This window comes from Mytilus edulis, chromosome 3 (assembly GCF_963676685.1).
Source record: "Mytilus edulis chromosome 3, xbMytEdul2.2, whole genome shotgun sequence".
Taxonomy (NCBI): Eukaryota; Metazoa; Mollusca; class Bivalvia; order Mytilida; family Mytilidae; genus Mytilus; species Mytilus edulis.
Genome location: NC_092346.1, coordinates 25,594,848 through 25,616,445, shown reverse-complemented (window position 1 = coordinate 25,616,445; position 21,598 = coordinate 25,594,848). Strand labels below are relative to the sequence as shown.

Below are 21,598 nucleotides of genomic sequence, written 5' to 3'. Positions count from 1 at the left end.
TTGTAGCGGTAAATCTAACTCGGACAATAAGACTTCAGTCGTTTATTTCCATTGCATCACAAAACACAAAATACGCAAATATTAATTTTATCGCGCTTAAGTGCAATAATAGTTTGAAATTTTTTAAACTGCTGCTGTCACCATGGAAACTACGAGTTAGGGCTGCACCCGGTCTCGCTTCTTTTGGAGGTCATGCTATTGCTATGCCCTTTGTATGTTACCTTGATTTGTCTTTTAAAACTAATTTGAATTTCGGTAAACTGCTGTTGCCTTTAATTCACTAACTATGAAAACTCTTGGGTCAACACTTTAAATACGTCACATTTCAGTGATATCGTACAAAGCGTGTATAACATGTATTATCAACTTGACTTTGTTGATCTACCAAAGAGTAAAGATCTTTTTAATATTGGATCTTCATGTTAATTTTGACATGGATTAATGCCTTCAAGGTAGGATTTCAAATTTTCCGACTTTTAAATCCTTAGCAGTAACACATTTTGTGTTCCATCATATGACATTTTCATCTCAATTCACACGCAACCCGCGTGCATTCTCAAATTACGCGGAATTATATTAACAAGGGTGTTTTCGTCGCGCAAACCAGCTAAAGCAGAATTATAAAGAAGTATGACTTTTCAAATATCAATGAGAGAGACGAAAAAAGATTTAAAAACAAATCAAAACCATAATCTTGAAATCATACAAATTAATTTATAGAAATTAATACAATTTATCGACCATCAATAAATGTGTTAAACTTTTATTCCAACTTTATGTAATTGTAGCTACAAACATATTTTACGCAACATCAATAAATATGTTACACTTTTCCTCAAATCTTGTTTAGATTAAGCTACAAAAATATGTTTTTGTCATGCATCCGATTTCACCTTGAGAGATGCACACGCCTGGTGAAGTTAATTTGTTTAGCGAAATATATCGTATTTCTATTTAAAATCTAATAGAACTTTTTAATGTATTAATTAGCGTGTTAAAGTTATATTCTTAGACATTTATATATATATATATATATATATATATATCTGCGGCTTAGCTATTGACGAAAACAAATCTTAGAAAAAGAAGGTCATTTGAAAAATAGGGTTTGACCTTCAAATTCGGGATAGTTCATTTATGTTAAAGCTGTCCTAGATCATACAGTTTTAAAAAGAATGTTGTTCTCTACTTTCCATTTATTTTGATATTTGATATAACTGTAAAGTATTGATTAAATACATTATACAAAGATAGAATTCTAGCGAATTACTAGTATATTAAATGTTTCATGGTTCTTCGTTGATAACAACTGACCATTATACAATCAGTTTCATAATTAACCGGTAAGCTGTTCGTACCGTCCAATTCAACGGTTACTTTTATCATACGTATTCAAGAAATTCATAGAAATAGTTTCTCAACTTAAATATCTTGTGAACACAAAAGTTGTAAAAAACTATAAATCCATATCTGAATTCAAAATTCTCGAAAGATAACACAGATAGAAGATTATAACTATAATTTATGATGTAGTAAACAATTGAAGGTTCAGTTCTCTATAAGAAAAATACTTTTAACAAAAAATAACAGTTTTTAAATTGTCAAATACAAAAACACTATTCTCTAATGTTAAGTTGTTGCAACTTCCCCTCCTCAAGTTGGTCAAGATAATTATACATGTAGTCATCCGCAAAATGCAGCATCTGCTGTAAGGTCATTAGAGCCAGGATGTTGACATTTTCATTAAGATCCATCTCAGATTCATAATTTTTTACTGGGAGGATGTGTGATCTCGGTAGTCCCATTATCTGCGAGACTCTGTCAACGGTTTCTTTGATCAAAGGACTGTGAAAAACATTAGATAAATCTTCCCCTGTAATCTCACAAATCTTGTCAATCTTTGTTAATAAAACCACTTGAGGAATGCCTGCAATTTGGTGAAAATGAAACGATTATTTTTTAATCAATTGATATTCACATTTACATTAAAAATCTTGATAGTGTTTTTTGAATACTCATTGGAACAGTTTCTTGGAAAATAGTATTATGTACGATACAATTTAAAAAAAGAACTTATGCGTCCCAAGCGCTTTTTTGTGTTAACTTTGATCAGTAACAATAACGTAACACACAACAAGGTTAACGACAAAAAAGAAATAAAAATGATAACCAAATCAATCTACAGACAAATTTGCGTGAGGGAGTAAGAACCTTAGTTTCTGAATCATTTTAAAAATAAAGAACGGCAATGTAAAGAATGATCTGTTATAAATCATTTTACAATTATATTCGAAGCACTGATTTCTGAGAAAATTATACCCTCATTGTTTCGTCCTTCATGAACATTGATGTTGACCATAATATAGTATTAGCAGTGCCTTATTGCGTGTAAATAAACTCATCATAGATACCAGAATTGAAATTTTGTACTTATGCTATACGTGCATTTTTTGGCCAAATAAAGTACGAAGTTGAAGAGTATTTAGAGCCAAAAAATCCTTAAAGTTTTGTCAAATACAGCTAAGGTAAAAATACAGCTAAGGTAATATGTTTCTTTGGTAGAAAACTTTAGTATTTCAAATATTCAAAGTTTTGTAAACAGTTAATTTATAATGGGAACATATCAATGACAATTCATGTCAATACAGAAGTGCTGACTACTGGGCTGGTGATACCCTCGGGGGAAAAAACTCCACAAGCTATACATCAACTGATATTACAACTGATATTAAGGATATGATTTTGATTTAAAGTAGTATGAATAAACTTAGACACACGATCGCTCAAACTTCTCTCAGCAATCAGTTAATTTCTTGATTGGGGCCCGTTCGTTTGGCTATATACAGAAGGTTTATAACTATAAAAAAGGATAAACAACTACAGGCGATTAGAAGGATGATATCAAATCCGTTGCTGGTGCAGACATAACGTTCAGAAAACCATTTTCACAACTCTTTGATTATATATTTATATAACCTACTGCAGGACAAAATATATTCAGAATCAAGTAATCAAGTAGCAGTCTATACGAAAGCGCTAATTTCTCCTATGTTTCACTCACAATATAAAGTTAAAATCCTGATATGAAAGAGAACGAAAATTAATTTTCATTTTGGTTTAAATGACACTTTTCTGAATATAAACTAGTGAAAAAAGAAACGATACTTGAAAACGTATTTTCCGTATATAATGAAATTGGATACACTGTTCCAAGGTAAATAACTGCCCAATTGGTTTAATTTTTACGTAGTGTGGTTTTACAAAAAAGTACAAATCAATATTAGAACTAGACCACTTCTAATATTTATTTGTAATTTTTTTGCTTAAAATTTTTGAATGCCTTTGCAGACATCTGAATACTTTATTTTCAGCTAATCAAGTGACGAATTTTGTCATAATTTTTCCGCAAAATAGAATTTGAACCCTGTGTTCAATATCGCAGTGTTTTCTCGGTTTCCGATTTCGTCAGATTCTTTCAATCATGTGCAATTACTTTGCAAATGAATGTTTTTCATTGGATAATTTAACAGTTTTCTCTATTTATGAGGATACATTGAAGTTCAATCATATGTATTGTTACTTTTGTTGACTAGTTGGTTGATTAATTAGTGTGGCTTTCGGCTGTTATCTGCTCTTTGGTCGGGTTGTTATCTCTTTTACATATTCCCCATTTCCATTCTATATTTTAGTATACTTTTATCATGAATGCTTATCACATATGTGCAAGAATACATAAATGGATATATACTTATGGAAATATATGACCAAAAGGAAGCTAAAGAGAATGTTCTTGATAATATTAACAACGCAGGATTTCAGAATGGTAATCATTCCATAAAATCACATGGTTTCTAGATCTACGTTTGCCGATAAACACAATACTGCTAATTATATAGTCAGCTTATATAGTTGATAATTTGGTTCCTGTATTTAGAATTTATCCTGAAATATTGTTTATAAGTACTAGAATATGTATAATAGTCTGATCTAGTTGTGAATCTAAGTTAAGATAAAATAATCTTTGAAATTCGCCTTTATGCGAAATTATTTCAAAAGAACTTTCTTTACCCGCCTTTTTTCTCGACTTGTGGTGACTTGAGAAACACCAATACCACTCAGATTACAATTCTACCTTGACAGGTAAGTTTGTATCTAGCCTATAAAATACTTATTTAGCCTTGAGAATTGAAAGGTCAGTTTATCCCATGCATACAAAAGAAGTTTACCTATGAGGGTCAGAATGGGGTTTACAGAATAGAGAATACATGTAATAGCAACAAAAAATAATAAAGAATAGAGAAAATGAACATCAAAATAAAGAATAGAGAATAATTTACTGCAGTGCAAAAGTATAAAGAATAACTGTGCATAATAAAAAGGTAACTTAGGTAACTGTAAGGCATACTGATAATATAATCATGATCAATGAACATAATAGATAAATAATCTTGTAACAGAAAGACTAAATAGTAAAATCATTTTCATGAGAATTTTACAGAATGAGAGTTATTTCAAGGCTATTAAAAGAAAATGCCCTAAAACTTTAAAGAATACAGATATTAAAAAACCCATCCAGGTCCTCATGTTATTTACCTTGTCAAAATATAGGCCACACCATTGTTATTCCAAGAATAATCTACACATCTAGTCAAACTGGTTTTAAACTAGAGATCTAGTCAAACTGGTTTGGTATAACTGACAGTTTGCTCCTGCCCTAGATGTCTATTTCACACTGACCTTATGTGTTTGTGCTTAGAGTACATTGTACTGTCATATTTATTGGTTTTCTGTTGGGGCATGATCTAAACCTGCAAAACAGTGGCTTGAGATTTCAATTTAAAAGGAATCAATAAAATCTTAAAAGTTTATTCTATATGAACTGATTTTAGTATAATAAATTAATATTTGGAATTTCATATCCTGATTGATGATTTTTTTTAGGACCAAGATGTTTTCTTCATTCTAATTCACATTATAATTATTTAACCTTCAATTCACATTAAAAGATAAAAAAAAAATCAGCTCTCGTTTAGAATATTTTGCAACTAAATTATAATCCTTTAGAATTTGGTGTAAACAAAAAGCAAGAGAACCTGCAAGCAGAGTCTATTTCTATAAAGCCGATAGTTTTTTTATATCTGAAAAGAAAACTAACACGTAAAAAAAAGGCCGAAAGTAACCCCTAAATTTCAACATTAACATATTTTGAACAATTGAATCAAGATGCACAAAGTTTAAGCATTGGTCAGAATATAGGGTTCTTTTGTACTTTAACAATATCACAATAACAATAAAGTGACCTTAATTTTGGACAAGGTAAATGGCATGAAGCCAATTTTACCAACTTCTTTTGTATGAATGGGATAAACTGACCTTTCAATTCTCAAGGCTAAATAAGTATTTTATAGGCTAGATACAAACTTACCTGTCAAGGTAGAATTGTAATCTGAGTGATATCGGTGTTTCTCAAGTCACCATAACAACTAGTCAAAAACTGAAATATTTGCAACAATCAATAAATAAACCATTTTACTCAAATAAAAAGAGCTTATTGTTCATTAACTGAATTTTTGTTTCAAAAACTATGAAATGACCTTTTATCATTATGAAATATTTCATCATACCTCTTTGATTCATGCGCATCTGTAAGTTTTTTAGCCTCTCAATCACCTTTTCTGCCATTACATCTACGGTACTGCCATCTAAAACAAACACTACACAGTGAATTTTTTCACTTAAGTGTGGGCTTCCTACAAAACCTAGTGTGTCTGTTGAAACTGGAACGGATGGATTGAACTGTAAAATAATTTCAAAGTTCAAAGATTCAGATTGTTGTGACTAACGCAGGATATAAATAACACATAACATATATTCTCTAATGCATAGCTAGGACATCAATACTAGGGTATTAATTCTACAACCAAAAACAAACCATACATAGTCCACGGTAGTTGATTTTTAGAAAAATGTTTTGAAACGTGCTGACACTTTTTCGACTTGTTATTTTATCTTCCACCAAGATAACAAATATGTTATTTTGGGAACAACATTTATTTTATATTGTTAAAAAAACCTGATGTTTACTGGGGTAGTTTTTACTAATGACAAGGTAATTGCATGCACAGAGAGAAGGCTCAGGTACTTTAACTAGAGGCTCTAAAGAGCCTGTGCCGCTCACCTGTATTTACTGATGCTTTGGAAATCATGTAAAATGAGGTTAAACTCATAATTCATAGTATAAGATATCATTAGATACTGTAATAAAATCTAAGATAATAGCAAAAAACTACAAAATTTCCATAAAATTACTAACTCAGGGGCAGCAACCTAACAACTAGTTGTAGGATTTGTCTGAAAATTTCAGGGCAGATATATCTAAATCTGATGAACATTTTTGCCACAGTCAGATTTGCTCTAAATGTTTCAGTTTCAGAGATATAAACCAAAAACGGAATTTAACCCTATGTTACTATTTTTAGCCATGTCTGCCATTTTGGTTCGCGGGCAGGTTCATCGGACACATGTTTTAAACTAGATAGTCTTATGATGATTGTGGACAATGTTGGTTACATTTTGTCTCAGTAGTTTCAATGAAAAAGATTTTTGTAAAAGATTACAAAAAATTAAGGAAAATTGGTAAAATTGACTATAAAGGGCAATAACTCCTGAAGAGGTCAAGTGATTATTTTGATCATTTGACTGAATTGTAGATCTTACTTTGCTTAACATTAATGCTGTTTACAGTTTATCTCTATCTATAATAATATTCTCTCTATCTATAATAATATTCTCTCTATCTATAATAATATTCAAGATAATAACCAAAAACGGCAAAATTTCCTTAAAATTACCAATTAAGTGGTAGCAACCCAACAACGGGTTGTCCGATTCATCACAAAAATTTCAGGGCATATAGAATTGACTTGATGAACAATTTTAACCCATGTCAGATTTGCTCTAAATGCTTTGGTTTCAGAGATATAAGCCAAAATTTACATTTTACCCCTATGTTCTATTTTTAGCCATGGCGGCCATGGTGAGCTAAAAAATTGAATCTGAATAGTTGAGTTTGGAAAATATTATTAATCGACAAAAAGTTGCTCTTTTTAATCATAATATGGGAAAACAAAATCAACACCATATTTGTATCCTAAAATATATAGTAAGTATCAGATCAACTTGTTTACGAGTAAAAAGACATAAAATAGTTAAGTCCATAGGACCCCACATCTGTCCTATGTGGTTCTTAGACATTACTTTATGTGATTTTCTTATTACTCAATTTACTGGATTATATTTTGTATTTAAATCATATAGTTTTGACATTACTTAATGCTGTTTCAAATCACTCAATTGAATTTCGATATTACATGATATGGTTTTGTTTTGATTTTTTACGGTTTTGTCATTTTTAATATGGTTTTGTCATTAACTTAATATGGTTTTATGGGACCTCTCCACCAGAAATAAAGTGACATATAAATTAATATTATAGGTGACTGTAACATAAACTGAACCCTTATCGCAAAGTAAGTTATAAAGTTCTCTAAAATCACAAATGTAAAACAATTCAAACAAGAAAACTAACGGCCTTGATTATGCTCAAAACAATAAAAGAAAACAAATTTAATATCCAGCATAATAAGAGATATCTATTTTTCAATTTGACGTAAGAACTTCTTCTGAAAGTCTTTTGATAGAAGTTGAGGACAATTTGGTACCCCTCCCTCCTTAGTAGTGTCTTAATTTCTAAATAATGCATATTTAATTCGGATAAAAGTTAACATTGAACTGAAAACAATAAAATGATTTGTCGCTGCTGGTTTTTATTTGTCTTAGCTCTTTGTTTATTTTTAAATATTATGTTTTCAATAATCTTTAACTTCGTAATTGTTCTAATTCGAAAATACAAATAGGTTTAAAATGACAGTTCTAAAATCCTATTACATTCTGAATTGATAAACTTTTGATAAGAATAAAACTTCAGACACTAATGCCGTAATGTTCACTATTTGCATCTATCACATAAACTCATCCTAGATACCAGGTTAAAAACTTTTTTTTACGCCAGACGTGCGTTTCGTCTACAAAAGACTCATAAGTGACGCGCGAATGAAAAAAAAATTTAAAAGGCCAAATAGAGTGCAAAGTGGAAGAGCATTGAGGACCGAAAATTCCTAAATACAGCTAAGGTAACCTATTCCTGAGGTAGAAAAGCCTTAGTATTTCTAAATTTCAAAGGTTGGTTTACAGTTAATATATAATTATGAACATATCCATGATAACTCAAGTCAACACAGAAGTGCTAACTACTGGATTGGTGATACCCTCGGGGAAATAAATCGCCACCAGCAGTGGCATCGACCCAGTGGTTGCAAATAAACTCATCACAGATACCAGGATAAAAAAAATATGTTTACGCCAGACGCGCGTTTCGTCTACAAAAGACTTAAATGTTGCATACTCTTTCATGCAAAAATATGGCAATTAGCATTGCTGGTTTCAACTTATGTTTCACAATTCTGTTACTAGTAGACTTTGCAGTCGACAGCTGTTAACACCTAAGGTTTCACTGGAGAAAAAAGACGTGTATTACCTGGTGACGATCTGGTATATTGCCATCGAGTAAATAAGCCATTTCATTTGCATCAACTCCTTGATCAGCTTCAAGTCCTCTCGTGTCATGGAGTCGAAAATGCATTGGCTTCCCAGTTTCGCCATTTCTGATTTGGTACATCCTATACTAAAAAAAGTTGAATTGACAAATAAATTTATGGAAACAAATTAAAGTGTTTGAACCTTCCTATAAAACAGACATTTCTTTTCGTGAATTATTCCATATAAAGTATTCTAATTTAACAAAGATGTTCTTAAATTGAAACACTATATTTAGACCCCGCTATGATGATCTCATATGTTGCCATTGTTATATTATAGTTCGTTTCTGTGTGTGTTACATTTTAGCGTTGTGTTTCTTTTGTGTCGTTTGTTTCCTCTTATATTTGAGTGTGAATTTACATTATTATAAGACGTGTCACGGTACCTTTCTATCCCAAATTCATGTATTTAGTTTTGATGTTATATTTGTTATTCTCATCGGATTTTGTCTAATGCTTAATTCGTTTCTGTGTGTGTTACATTTCAATGTTGTGTCGTTGTTTTCTTATATTTAATGCGTTTCCCTCAGTTTTAGTTTGTAACACGGATTTGTTTTTTTCTATCGATTTATGAGTTTTGAACAGTGGTATACTACTGTTGCCTTTATTTATTCACATGAACAAAATATTAGATTTAGTTTCCTTTAAGTTCTTTGAACGAACTCTATGTTTACACTTTATAATTATCACTCCAAAATTAATTTTATTGCACACTAGCTTTCACATTTGAAAAATCCACCGTTGCTATTATGCAGTTACATACATAACTGTGGAGTGTTATTTTAATTCAACCCTTTTTCAATCGTTAGTTTTCGATTTAATATGGATTTTTTTATCGTTGGTTGTCTCTTCGTGATTTATTTTTTAATCATTGTTGTTTCTGTTTGCATGTGTATTCATTGGACGTAGTTTTTTTTTATTGGCCCTTGATTTTATTTAAATTTGACATTTTTCAAACAGTAGGAAACTGAATAATACGCTAGTGCTATTTATTTCGACTTTTGGTTGGTAATTTCTGAATCACACCATAAGCAATAAATAACATTCATAGCCGCATGGCAATTTTAGCTCAATACGGATGCTTTACGATTTATAAGATTGATCTTGAACAGTTCAAATTATATTGATAGATGATCGTTGATCATCTATTGAAAGGCAACAGAGTTGAGGTGACCAATGCTATTCTGTTTATTGCTTTTTTAACGTATGACGACGTTGTCAATTCCATGTCAATTTCATTAGCAACGCTACGTGATCCTTTAGTTTCTAGCCATATTTTTTCCTATCACTCAACTCCACTGAGAACGGAAATTATCAGTCAGCAAGATCAAAGGACAATTTCGTAAAATAGCGATAAACATATATATTTGTAAAATCCTTTACTATAGATACTTTAGCTGATCTGTAAAAATAAAATCTTCATGCCTTATATATCATGTACTGTAGTACGACGCTAGATTAAAACTGACGTGGAAAGGTAACACCCGGCCACCGAAAGCTTCGTTTTGAAGCCCAGGTGGTCGTGTGATCTAGCGCGCTGATTACAGTGCAGGCGATTTGGTGTCACGATATCTCAGTAGCATGGATTCGAATCCCGGCGAGGGAAGAACAAAAATTTGCGAAAGCAAATTTACATATCTAACATTGTTGGGTTGATGTTAAGACGAGTTGTATATACAAAATGTACACTGCCATGTATCACCATCATTGCTGGTGATCCGCTGGATAAATCTGTTGTAGAGTTGTCACTGGTTCAGACGTACTTATATTATATAATATATAAACTTACCACAGTTGTAAGGCTATGCTCGGCATTCCCACTGCAAGCTTGACTTGTTATATAGCCTCTAAATATTGAGTTAATTGTATTGAAGAAACTCGACTTTCCCGCGCCTACTTCTCCTATCATTAGAAGGCGTGCTTGAGAAATTTTTAACTCCTTCAAAGGTTTGTATCTCTCAATTCTCCCCTTCAGCTCATCCAGCAGCTGAAATGGCGAAAGACCAAAAAAACTGTAATATTAGGTTTTTTTTATATGTCTCTGTCAATTATAAGTATTACTTTTACTGTTAAGTCTATTTTTACTAATATTTATTTGACGTGGCTCGGTAATTCTTCTTCCTGTCATTTTGTTATTGTTGGCTAAGGTAAATCTTGTAATTATGTCTTTCGTTTTTGATAATTTGCTTTGTCTATATGTCTTTTTGTTTTTCTTTGTTGACATATTTCTTTGTTTTTATAGTGATCACAATTATAACACAACGCTGACTTCATTTTTGACATTTTACCTATTTTGTCCGTTGGTTTTGTTCAAACATCGTTGTCCATTTAATGGAATTTGATTTTGCGACTGTCATAAAAGTGAGATTCTTAGCTAGTTCATAAACTAGGTTTAATCCACCATTTTCTACATAATAAAATGGCTGTACGAAGTTATGAGTTTGACGTGTTTGAGCTTTTGTTAGTCAATTCAAATGTGTATTTAAAATAGACCTTCATGTGTTGCTTGTTTAGAAAAATGGTGTTAAACTGTAGACATTTACTAAACATTTCTATTATAAGTTATTTCACAAGTTCCATCATTTAAAAAAGATGGCATTTTTTGCTGTACATCTATTTAATTGAAAGAAAATATTCATCGGTGACGTCGCAGTTTGACGTCGAGAAAATAACATTTTACGTTAGCAACGTAATTACCTTCCTTTGTAACTATATCGAATGCCGTCAATAATCTTACACACAGACGATACATAAAAGATAATCTACAGTGCATTTTCAGTCTTTCTCCTATAAATGTCTCTATCAAACTAGAAATTCGATTAGTCCGGAATTTGCCCGACTGTAATTAACCACTGTTGTGTTATAACCTGTGTAACACCTTGCTGGAAGGTAGTACATGAATCTGTTTTTGAGATTGATAAATTTGTAATCTTATGATTTTTTAAGATTTATTGGTGATACATTCCTGTAATATATTTCACTGTTTTGATATACAAAAATCGGATAAAAAAATGGCCGAAGGCAATTATTTTCTATAAGATTATAGCTTTCTAAAAGGTAACAGAACATCGAAATTGTGCATTTAAACTAAGTTGAATTTATTCAAACCTCCTGGTTTTTAGTCATATACAAATTAATTGTTATTTATTCAAAACTTGGGACATTTATTAGTTCCATAAAATAAAATTTTCATATTTCTTTTGATATCACGCTATCCGTAAGAGCCAAAAAAATTAGAAAAAAATGATGTTTCAAAATAATGACATCATTTAGACCTTCAGGAACTAATGCTTTTGTAGCTTACTTCTTCTTTTTATGGTAAATTCTGACATGAATCAAAATATTTGAATTATAAGATGATATCAATAGATGTTTACGTCATTTACTAGTTTTAATAGAATTATTGTTTTAATAGAATTTTCATAATTAAAAAAATGTCATTGAAGTCTATTTCTTACTGTCTAATTTTAAACCACTGGTCTTAAAAATGTAATATTTGTTTGTTAACTTGTCGTAAATCGACTCTACATTTCAGACGTAGATCACATCATTTTGATACAAGTATAATATATATGAGGCTTCGGGCATGAATATCAATTTCTTATGATTTTGATGCGCATAAATGCTTAACGATTTCGGCTTCCCATACTATAAAAGAGGAACGAAAGATACCAGAGGGACAGTCAAACTCATAAATCGAAAATAAACTGACAACGACATGGCTAAAAATGAAAAAGACAAACAGACAAACAATAGTACACATGACACAACATAGAAAACTAAAGAATAAGCAACACGAACCACACCAAAAAATTTCGGTCACTCTCGATGAAGATTTAGGGGATAACTGTATTGTATTTTAAGAACCGACGGCATCAATTTGGGATTTGATGGTCGCAAATTAAGTTAACTGGCGACGCTTTAGCGGAGACAGTAAACGGGTATTTGCGGCCATCAAATCAGCAATTGATGCCGTCGGAGCTTAAAATACAATATTGTTATCTTCATGAGTTGTTTTGAAATACTGATCTTAAGAAGGGAGATAACTCTAACTCTTTTTTAAATTGTAAAAATGTTGGTCTCATCTGTTTATGTTACATTTTCATTCCATTGTATATGAGCATAGTTGAAAGTTTTGATGATAAGGGAGATAATTCAATATATTTTTCAAGATAACAAACAGGTGTTTCCCCCTTCAATTCAAGTTACTTTTATCAGGCTACACCTCTGTGACTTCAATAAATAAATAAAGAAATAAAGAAGCAATCAATTCATTCCTTGCTTTAAATCACTATTAGACTACAAAATTATTTTTTATTTTTTCTGTAACTTTGAGTAAGATAATCTTCAAGTCTATGTTGATACATTTTTTTTCTGTTGTGTTTTTTTTTTTTTATTAATTTTTAAATATTATACGGTTCATAATTTACGCCAATACTGTGAAACCAATCTGATGTGTTTTGTACATTATCACCAGTGTCATTTTATTGTATGTGTGTTGTGTGTATGTGATTACAATATGTACTTTATTACTGTTTTACAATTAACTTATTTGCTCTCCGGTTTATGTTCTATCTGTTATATATACATAACCTATGGGAATAGATAATAATATTACTATACTATCTATGAATGTAAGGGGTTTATTTTCTAATAAAAAGAAAAGATTGGATGTCTTTGATTGGGCAAAGGGCAAACATGCTTCAATTATATGTTTTCAAGAAACACATAGCAGTAAAGATGTTGAAAAAATATGGAAAGAAGAATGGGGCAATACTTGCATTTTTTGTCATCATAACAATAGAAGCGCTGGAGTTAGTATCATGTTTAAAAAGGGTTTAGATTTTACTATTCATGACACTAAATTTGACCAGAATGGTCGTTATATTGTTATTGATATCACTTTATTTGAACAGAGATTGACTTTAGTATGTCTTTATGGATATAATACGGATGAACCATTATTGTTTGATGATATATTATATAAAATAGCATTGTATGCAAATACTAGTATTTTATTATGTGGTGATTGGAATGTTGTCCAGGACTGAAATTTAGATACATATAACATTTTACATAAAAGAAATCCCAAATCTCGTGAAAAGATTGAAGAAATTATTGAAAAATTAGAATTATTAGATCCTTGGCGAACATGTCACCCTACTGACAGAAAATGTACTTGGCGTCAACCATCTCCTATTAAACAAAGTCGACTAGACTATTTCTTAGTCACTGAGGACATATATTCTCTTATGAAGAACACAAAGATTATACCCGGTTATAAGACAGATCATTCTGCCATTGTCTTTACTTTTTCTGCCAGTCTTGCTAAACGGGGAAAGGGGTATTGGAAATTTAATTCACAACTTGTAAGAGATGTTGAGTATGTTGAGAAAATTAAGACATGTATAAAAGACACTATTTCTGAGTATTATCTTTCAGGTGACATTCAAAACTGTCTCGATGTTAAACTTACATGTAATGATCAATTATTTTTTGAAATCCTGAAGATGAAGATCAGGACTTTGTCCATTTCTTATAGTATTGAAAAAAATAGAGAGGATAGAGAACATACATCTAAGCTTGAAAAAGAGGTTGAACAATTAGAAAATATTATGAATATGTCACCAAATGTTAATGTTCAAGCTACTTTATATGGGAAGAAACTAGAGCTAGAAAATAAAAGGGAACAAAAGATTGAAGGTTTACTCCTCAGATCAAGAGCAAACTGGCATGAAAATGGAGAAAAATGCTCTGAATACTTTTGCAAATTAGAGAAGAGTAATTTCATTAAAAAGACAATTGCTGAATTGATTGATGACCAAGGTAAACATATTTCTGAACAGTCAAGCATTCTTTTTGAACAACAGAAATTTTATAAAACTCTGTATTCAAGCAGAAGATCTGACAGGGAAGACAACTCTTTTTATAACCATAATGTTAAACTCACACAGGAACAAAGTGATCTGTGTGAGGGTAACTTGACATTTGATGAATGTGCTCTGGCACTGAAACATATGACAAATGGTAAGAGTCCTGGTTCCGATGGATTTACAGTTGATTTTTATAAAATTTTTTGGAGAGATCTCGGTCCATTTGTATATCGATCTTTATATTTTGGGTATGAGCATAGAAATTTTTCTAGTTTTCAATATCAGAGTGTCATTACTTGCCTTCCAAAAGATGGAAAAGATAGGAGATATATGAGTAATTGGCGACCCATCAGTTTACTGAATACTGACATTAAAATAGCTTCAGCAGCTATAGCTAACAGACTCAAACCAGTATTGCCATTTATTATAAGTGACACTCAGAACGGGTTTATTAAAGATAGGTTCATTGGGGAAAACATTCGCTTATTATATGATCTTATGCACTATCTGGAAGAGCATAATATGACTGGTTTACTGTTACTTGTTGATTTTGAGAAAGCATTTGATTCTGTTGAGTGGGATTTTCTAGTAAAAGCTCTAAAAAGCTTTAATTTCGGACCATCTATATGCAAATGGTTTGAGACTCTCTATTCAGAAGCTAAAAGCTGTGTAATAAAGAATGGTAATTTGTCAAGTTTCTTCAATCTTGAGCGAGGCTGTAGACAAGGTGACCCCCTATCCCCATATTTATTTATTATAGGTGTTGAATTATTAGCTCTAAAACTAAAATCTACATCTGACATCCATGGTATTCCTATTCACAACAAAGAATTATTGTTGAGCCAGTATGCTGATGACACATTTCTTGTTTTAGATGGAAAGGAAAAATCTTTAGAGGAGACTTTAAAATGTTTTGATTCTTTTAAAAGGGTCTCTGGGCTTAAAATGAATGCATCCAAGACCAAAGCTGTTTGGATTGGAACCAAAAAATATTCAGACCATATACTTTGTCCTAATTATAATCTTCAATGGACAAAGTCAAATTTCAAACTTTTAGGAATAGATTTTTCATTAGATTTACAAGCTATGTTAGATATAAATTTCACAAAGAAAATCAAGGAAATGTCATCAATACTTAAGGCTTGGGAACACAGAAAACTTACATTACTTGGTAAAATTACTGTTGTAAAGACTCTGGCATTACCAAAGATAATTCATTTGCTCACAGCTTTACCAAATCTATCCCAGATTAAAATTAAAGAGTTAAATACTCTCTTTTATAACTTTATTTGGAATGGGAAATTAGAACGTATAAAACGCAATACACTAATTGGGGATTTTATGCAGGGAGGTTTGAACATGGTGCATTTGTCATCTTTTAGTACATATCTAAAAATAAGCTGGGTCAGAAGACTTCTTTTGAATTTAGAGGGATCATGGCAGACATTATTACTGTCTGAATTAACCAAATTTGGTGGTGACAGAGTCTTTTCTTTACAAAAAGAAAAACTGCTAGAAATTCATGGCTATGTTAAGAATCCTTTTTGGAAAGATGTTTTATTTTGCTTACATACTGCAAAGCCTTATACTAAGGCTTGTACAAATGATATATTATCGCTAGATATTTTAAATTTTGTGCCACTTTCAGATTACACTATTTATATGCAATGGAAGGACTTTGGTGTACAGTATATAAAAGACATTGTAAATGGTCAAAACAAAGACTTCTTTACATTTGAAAAGATTAGACATAAGATTCTTACAAATAATTTTCTGAAATATTACAGTCTAATCTCCAATATTCCAAAATTTATTAAAGATCACATAAAAGAATATTGTGATTCTCAACAGATTGAAAATGTCAACATCTCTGATGCTTTTTGTACTCAGATTATTAATAATAAGAAACCAAAATTTGTGTATAAGAGTCTTATTGATCATATATTTCAACCTCCCCTTGAAAAATTTCAGAAATGGGAGCAGTTGATAGACTCAGAAATTGAAAATTGGCAAAAATATTTTATGCTACTAAGGAAGTCTTGCAAAGATACCTATTTAAAAAACTTTCAATACAAAATACTTCACCAAATAATTCCTACAAACTCTTTTTTGTACAAGATAAAGAAGAAAGATTCTAGTTCATGTACTTTTTGTAAACTTGATGACGAAACTATTGTACATTTTTTCTATGATTGTCCAATAACATATCAATTTTGGTCATCATTATTACAGCAAATAAGATTGTATAGCAGGGATTTTGCCATCAGTAAAAAGCAGATATTCCTTGGTTTCTATTCAGAAAGCTTATTCATGAATCTTTTATTTTTAGTAGCAAAAAATTATATATATAAATGTAAGTTTAAGGAACTTACTCCTAATATTTTTGGTTTTAAAAATAGAATAAAACAATATCAGTCATATGAATATTATATTGCAAAGAAAAATAATAATGTCGATGTGTATGAAAAATTTTGGACCCCATTACAATATATATTTCCACCATAGAGTATGATATTAATCTGTGAGCAAATTTTTGTTTATTCTTTGATGCATATAATTGTAAACAATAATTATGTACATAATTAAGTAATGTATGTGTGTATGTAAGTAAGAATTGTATGTGTGTATGAGAGACTGAGAGAAAGTGAAAGTGAATGCAAGTGGTTCTCATTTCTTTTTTCTATTTACCTCTTTACATTGGTATTTCCTGATATTTATTTATATATTCATAAATTTCTACCCTTTCCGTTTTTTTTTTTGTTTTTTTTTGGCTTAGTTATTTATTTATTTATTTTTATTTTATTTATTTATATTTTTTTCTTGTGAGGGAGGAGTTAAAATTTAATAAAATCATTTAAACATTTATTGCTTTAAAAAAGGGAGGGAAGAGAGAAGAAAGAGAAAAAAGAAATGAAACTACTCTTGATTTATAATCTTTGTTTGATTCCTTAAAATCCAAAACTAAATAATATGTCATTTATGAAGAATTGTTTATTTTTTGTTTGTTAGACATTAGACATTTATATCGAACCATCTTTATATTTGTTAGCATTTATAACTTACATGTATTTATACCGGTATATTATATATATATATTTGGTGAATATTACTAACAACCACTAACTCCTGTATATATAAATATCATTACTAATGTTAACGAGGCCGGGATAAGGTACCGGTAATCGATGTTTTAAACTAACAAATGTAAAGATTTCAATAAAATATGTAAACCTTAAAAAAAAAAAAAAAAAAAAAAAAAAATATTGTTATCTCCATTCTAATGAAAATAGAAAATAACGTTAAAACAAGTATTTAAAACTGTCAGATGTCGTCTGCGCTTGCACGTACATTCCATATCATCAATTGTGAATTGATGCCATGTAAATAAGTGACGTTATCCAATCAAATTTAACGTTACAAACGTTGTTGCATTAGAATATTCAAAACACGCTACATCGACACTGAAACGGTATAATACGTTTTACATTTTACCTTTGTGTTCCATTCAGGTGTCCTTCTCCATGGCTCATCTAGTGCTGCACCAGCAGGAATATCTAATAAATGAACATAAGATAAATCAATACCAAAATCTCGGTTCACGCATATGTATTTTAATATGAAACTAAGTTGTTCTAATTATCGCTTTTATTCGTTGTAAGTGTACCCAAGCTTAGTATTGAATTTTAAAAAAGAAAGTAAGAAGATGTAAGCGAACAACCATATTCATTGCAGGGTTATGTTCGTTTATGCATTAACATGGCCCCTAGGTTATTTTTAAAATTTCAAGTAAAGGATTTTTTTACATACTGCAAATCATAGCCAATATAATGACTAGACAAAAAATATGTCTTTATGCTTTAAATGCATGTACTTTTATTCTATCCATGAAGTCTAAATAATCTTTTAATTTTCTTTGAAAAATGAATGAAAACGGATATAATTACATTGATACTTTTCTTCCGTTTCTTTTTATTATTATTCTGTCATTCCAAATAGATTTGGGGTGAAAAATGGTTATTGTACTATTCTTTTTTTCTATTCCCACTTTTTGTTCAGTTTAGTTGTAGTAATTGGGTGGACATATACTTAAAATAATTGGAAATCGGTATGGATGTCGAAATTATCACATCAGACTTTGTTTACCATACATACTCGCGATTTAAACATTCACCGTTAAACAATATTTGTGGAAAAGACCCTTAAACATGCAGAGAGATTGTCGTTCATATATGCATTTATATTCCACTTTGAAAATTATATATCATTGTGTAATGGTTGTTATCGTTGTTGTCCTCTCGTCTTGTTTATATATAGACATTGTGTTGTCTGTTATTTATTTTACATTTGATTTTTGGAATCAACTTTGGTATCTATTTTCTTTTTTTATCCAACTGTGTTAAAATTTGTACCATATTCAATGTCTTAAATTGGAATAGATTTCCTAAAAACCTATTTATGTATCTACTTATTTATTTATTTATGTATGTATGTGTTTGTTTTTATGTATTTACTAGTTTTGATCTTGCGATAAGGTGAGAGTCAATAGAAATACAATAAGAACTGTACTTGCCTTCTACTAGATACGTTTCAATATCTTTAACTTTCAGGTTGCCATTCGCAATCGAATTATAGTTTTCGCCATTCATTGTATAGGATGTTCCAAAATTTGTAGATCCATTCAAAGCAAAAACTGTTCCATCAAAGTTAATTGTTGCAGAAAATGCATGCAAATCGTGAGCTCCAAATGTTGGTCCATAGCTTGCGTGGTCGTATATGCTATTTTGTGTATTGGTTACTGGCATTTGCACCGGTTTCCAATTTCCGTTTTGATAAAGTCTGAAGAGAAATGCTTTGGGATCAACTTGGTAATTTCCAACACTTTTCCAACTCAGCGAAGTGTACCCACCATATATGAAATTGTCGTTATTATAAAGGATCGTAACATTTGGCCCTTTATTGTTACAATTATTATGGAAAGCTGTTACAGTACATCCGTCTCTTGTTGCTTTATACAAAAGTGTGTACTTCTTTCTACCACCAATCCACTTCGTCATTTGTTTTTGGTCTTCCTTTTTAAACTCGACAGTCATTTTTGTAACTGCAACTGTATAGAAACAGTATAGATAAATATCACGTCATCAGATTTTAGTATGCTATATGACGACAGATATATTCCAGTTTTTGTAACCCCAATCCCGTTCATTTTCCCCAAATGTTACCTATGAATTAGACTTATTACCAGGTGTATAATCACATGATTATTTGTTATATGTTTATGTCAGTGTGTACTTTTAATACTTGACAAAAAGGAATACGCCAATATCGAAGGAGACGTATGTGCAATGTACAGTTCCCAACAAAGTAGCAGTTCAATAAGCGAAACATGACGATGTATTTATTCAAAATAAGTAAAACATAAACTAAACATTTTGGACGTTACTTATATCAACTGTTTTGGAAAACTTCAACATATTGCCGTTTCAAGTGGCAAGTCAAATTCATTTTGAGGATGAAAATGATATGCACATGTAATATGTATATAAACCTGGCATTTTACTAGATCCACATGCTGGGTCGATATGTTTGTATATACAACTGCACACAAGTCAGCAGTGCACAGGAAGATAGCCTACCATACCCGGACATGTCAGTCTGATTTAAAGCTGACAAGTAGTTGATCTTACTCCTAAATGACGCGTGATTAGTGCAGAAGCAGCAAATACTAGTACCAATTTTCAAGTTTTTAGTTTGACCTGCCCGGGATTCATACCCACAACCTCCCATACTCAAGGCAAGCACGTTACAAAGAGACCTCCGAGATGGTGAATTTTTAATGTTTCGTTGCACTTTAAATGAGAGGAAGAATTGAATCTATCCTAGCTCTATCTGATATCCAAATCACATAAGTGTCTTTACAAATTACTAATTGATATTGCTGTGTCTGCCAAATGATCAATCGATCTTTTTCTTATAACTGTATGTAAATAACTGTTTTGATTGTATTGTACTTTGTAGATGTGGGTCTAGTTGTAGATTTATTTGTTGTAACTGTGTCTCTTAAAAAGAATGTATGAGTTATATTATTTTTATCATTGTTAAATTTCAATATATGAGCAATCAAATTCGGGCTTTATTCATATGGTCACAATTATAAATTAGCTTTTTACAAACTTTTGAATATTAGACATTCTAAGGATATTATGCTCCAGGAAAAGATAGGCTACATTTGGCAAAACCTTTCGAGATTTGGGTCCTCAATGCTCTTCAACTTCGTACTTAATTTGATTTTTTTAAATATTCATGATTCGAGCGTCAATGATGTATCTACTGTAGACTAAACCCGCGTCTCGAGTTGATGTTTTAAAAGCCTTGAATTTATGATAATTCTATTTCTAGATCCAGGATCGATATCACTGTTGGTGGATGATTCCTCCACAAGGGTATCACAAGCTTAATAGTCAGAACGTCTGTTTTGACAAGAAATATCATTGATAGGGTCCCGATTATAAATCAAACGTTTACAAAACTTTAAATTTTTCGAAATGCTAAGAATGTTCTAACCCAGTAATAAATTACCTTAGCTATATTTAGCAAAACCGTCAGGTCCTCAATGCTCATCAACTTCGTACTTATAAAGATTTTTTATTTGTATCATTTTGTAAAGGTTGGCGTTTGATTTAGTCAGTTTTTATGGACTGTACATATTTGAATTTACCTTATAGTACGGTATTTCCGCTATATTATTTATTCGTTGGCCACATATGTGTTCATACTCTATGAATCATATGTATTCTTCTTCACGACAATATAATTCGTATGAGACAAACTTCATATGTGGCCTTTGCGGAAGAAGAAACTTTATCCTCGTACTAGTTTCTTTCGAAAATAATGTCCAACCGAGAATTATAAAGGTTATTACTTTCCTTTTATGATTAAGTTCTGTAAAATAACGGTTCCATGTCTACCTTCGGTTAAAGCTACATTTACGAATTTATTGAACTATTTTATTATTTTTGCCTTTTTACCTATTGTAATAGAGAGGCGATAGATACCAAAAGGGATATTCAA

The 21,598-nt window shown here is 30.9% G+C and overlaps 1 protein-coding gene across 1 annotated transcript; it reads right to left on the bottom strand.

Annotated features, from left to right (window-relative positions):
• Positions 1-1,504: 1,504 nt before the first annotated feature.
• On the bottom strand, positions 1,505-19,629 carry LOC139515124 (interferon-induced protein 44-like). The gene is made up of 6 exons (XM_071304686.1): positions 19,101-19,629; positions 18,023-18,084; positions 10,447-10,644; positions 8,597-8,743; positions 5,625-5,796; positions 1,505-1,927 (listed from the first exon to the last, which is right to left on the bottom strand). Exons 1-6 carry the CDS (start codon positions 19,618-19,620, stop codon positions 1,617-1,619), a joined length of 1,410 nt encoding a protein of 469 aa, XP_071160787.1. The 5' UTR covers positions 19,621-19,629; the 3' UTR covers positions 1,505-1,616.
• Positions 19,630-21,598: the final 1,969 nt, after the last annotated feature.

Excerpts from the sequence above, each read along its gene's own strand:
- LOC139515124 (XM_071304686.1), bottom strand. The coding sequence starts at position 19,620 with ATGACTGTCGAGTTTAAAAAGGAAGACCAAAAACAAATGACGAAGTGG. Across the intron at positions 18,085-19,100 it reads TGAAACGTATCTAGTAGAAG|ATATTCCTGCTGGTGCAGCA; the intron begins GCAAGTACAGTT and ends TTCATTTATTAG. Across the intron at positions 10,645-18,022 it reads CACCTGAATGGAACACAAAG|CTGCTGGATGAGCTGAAGGG; the intron begins GTAAAATGTAAA and ends TCGCCATTTCAG.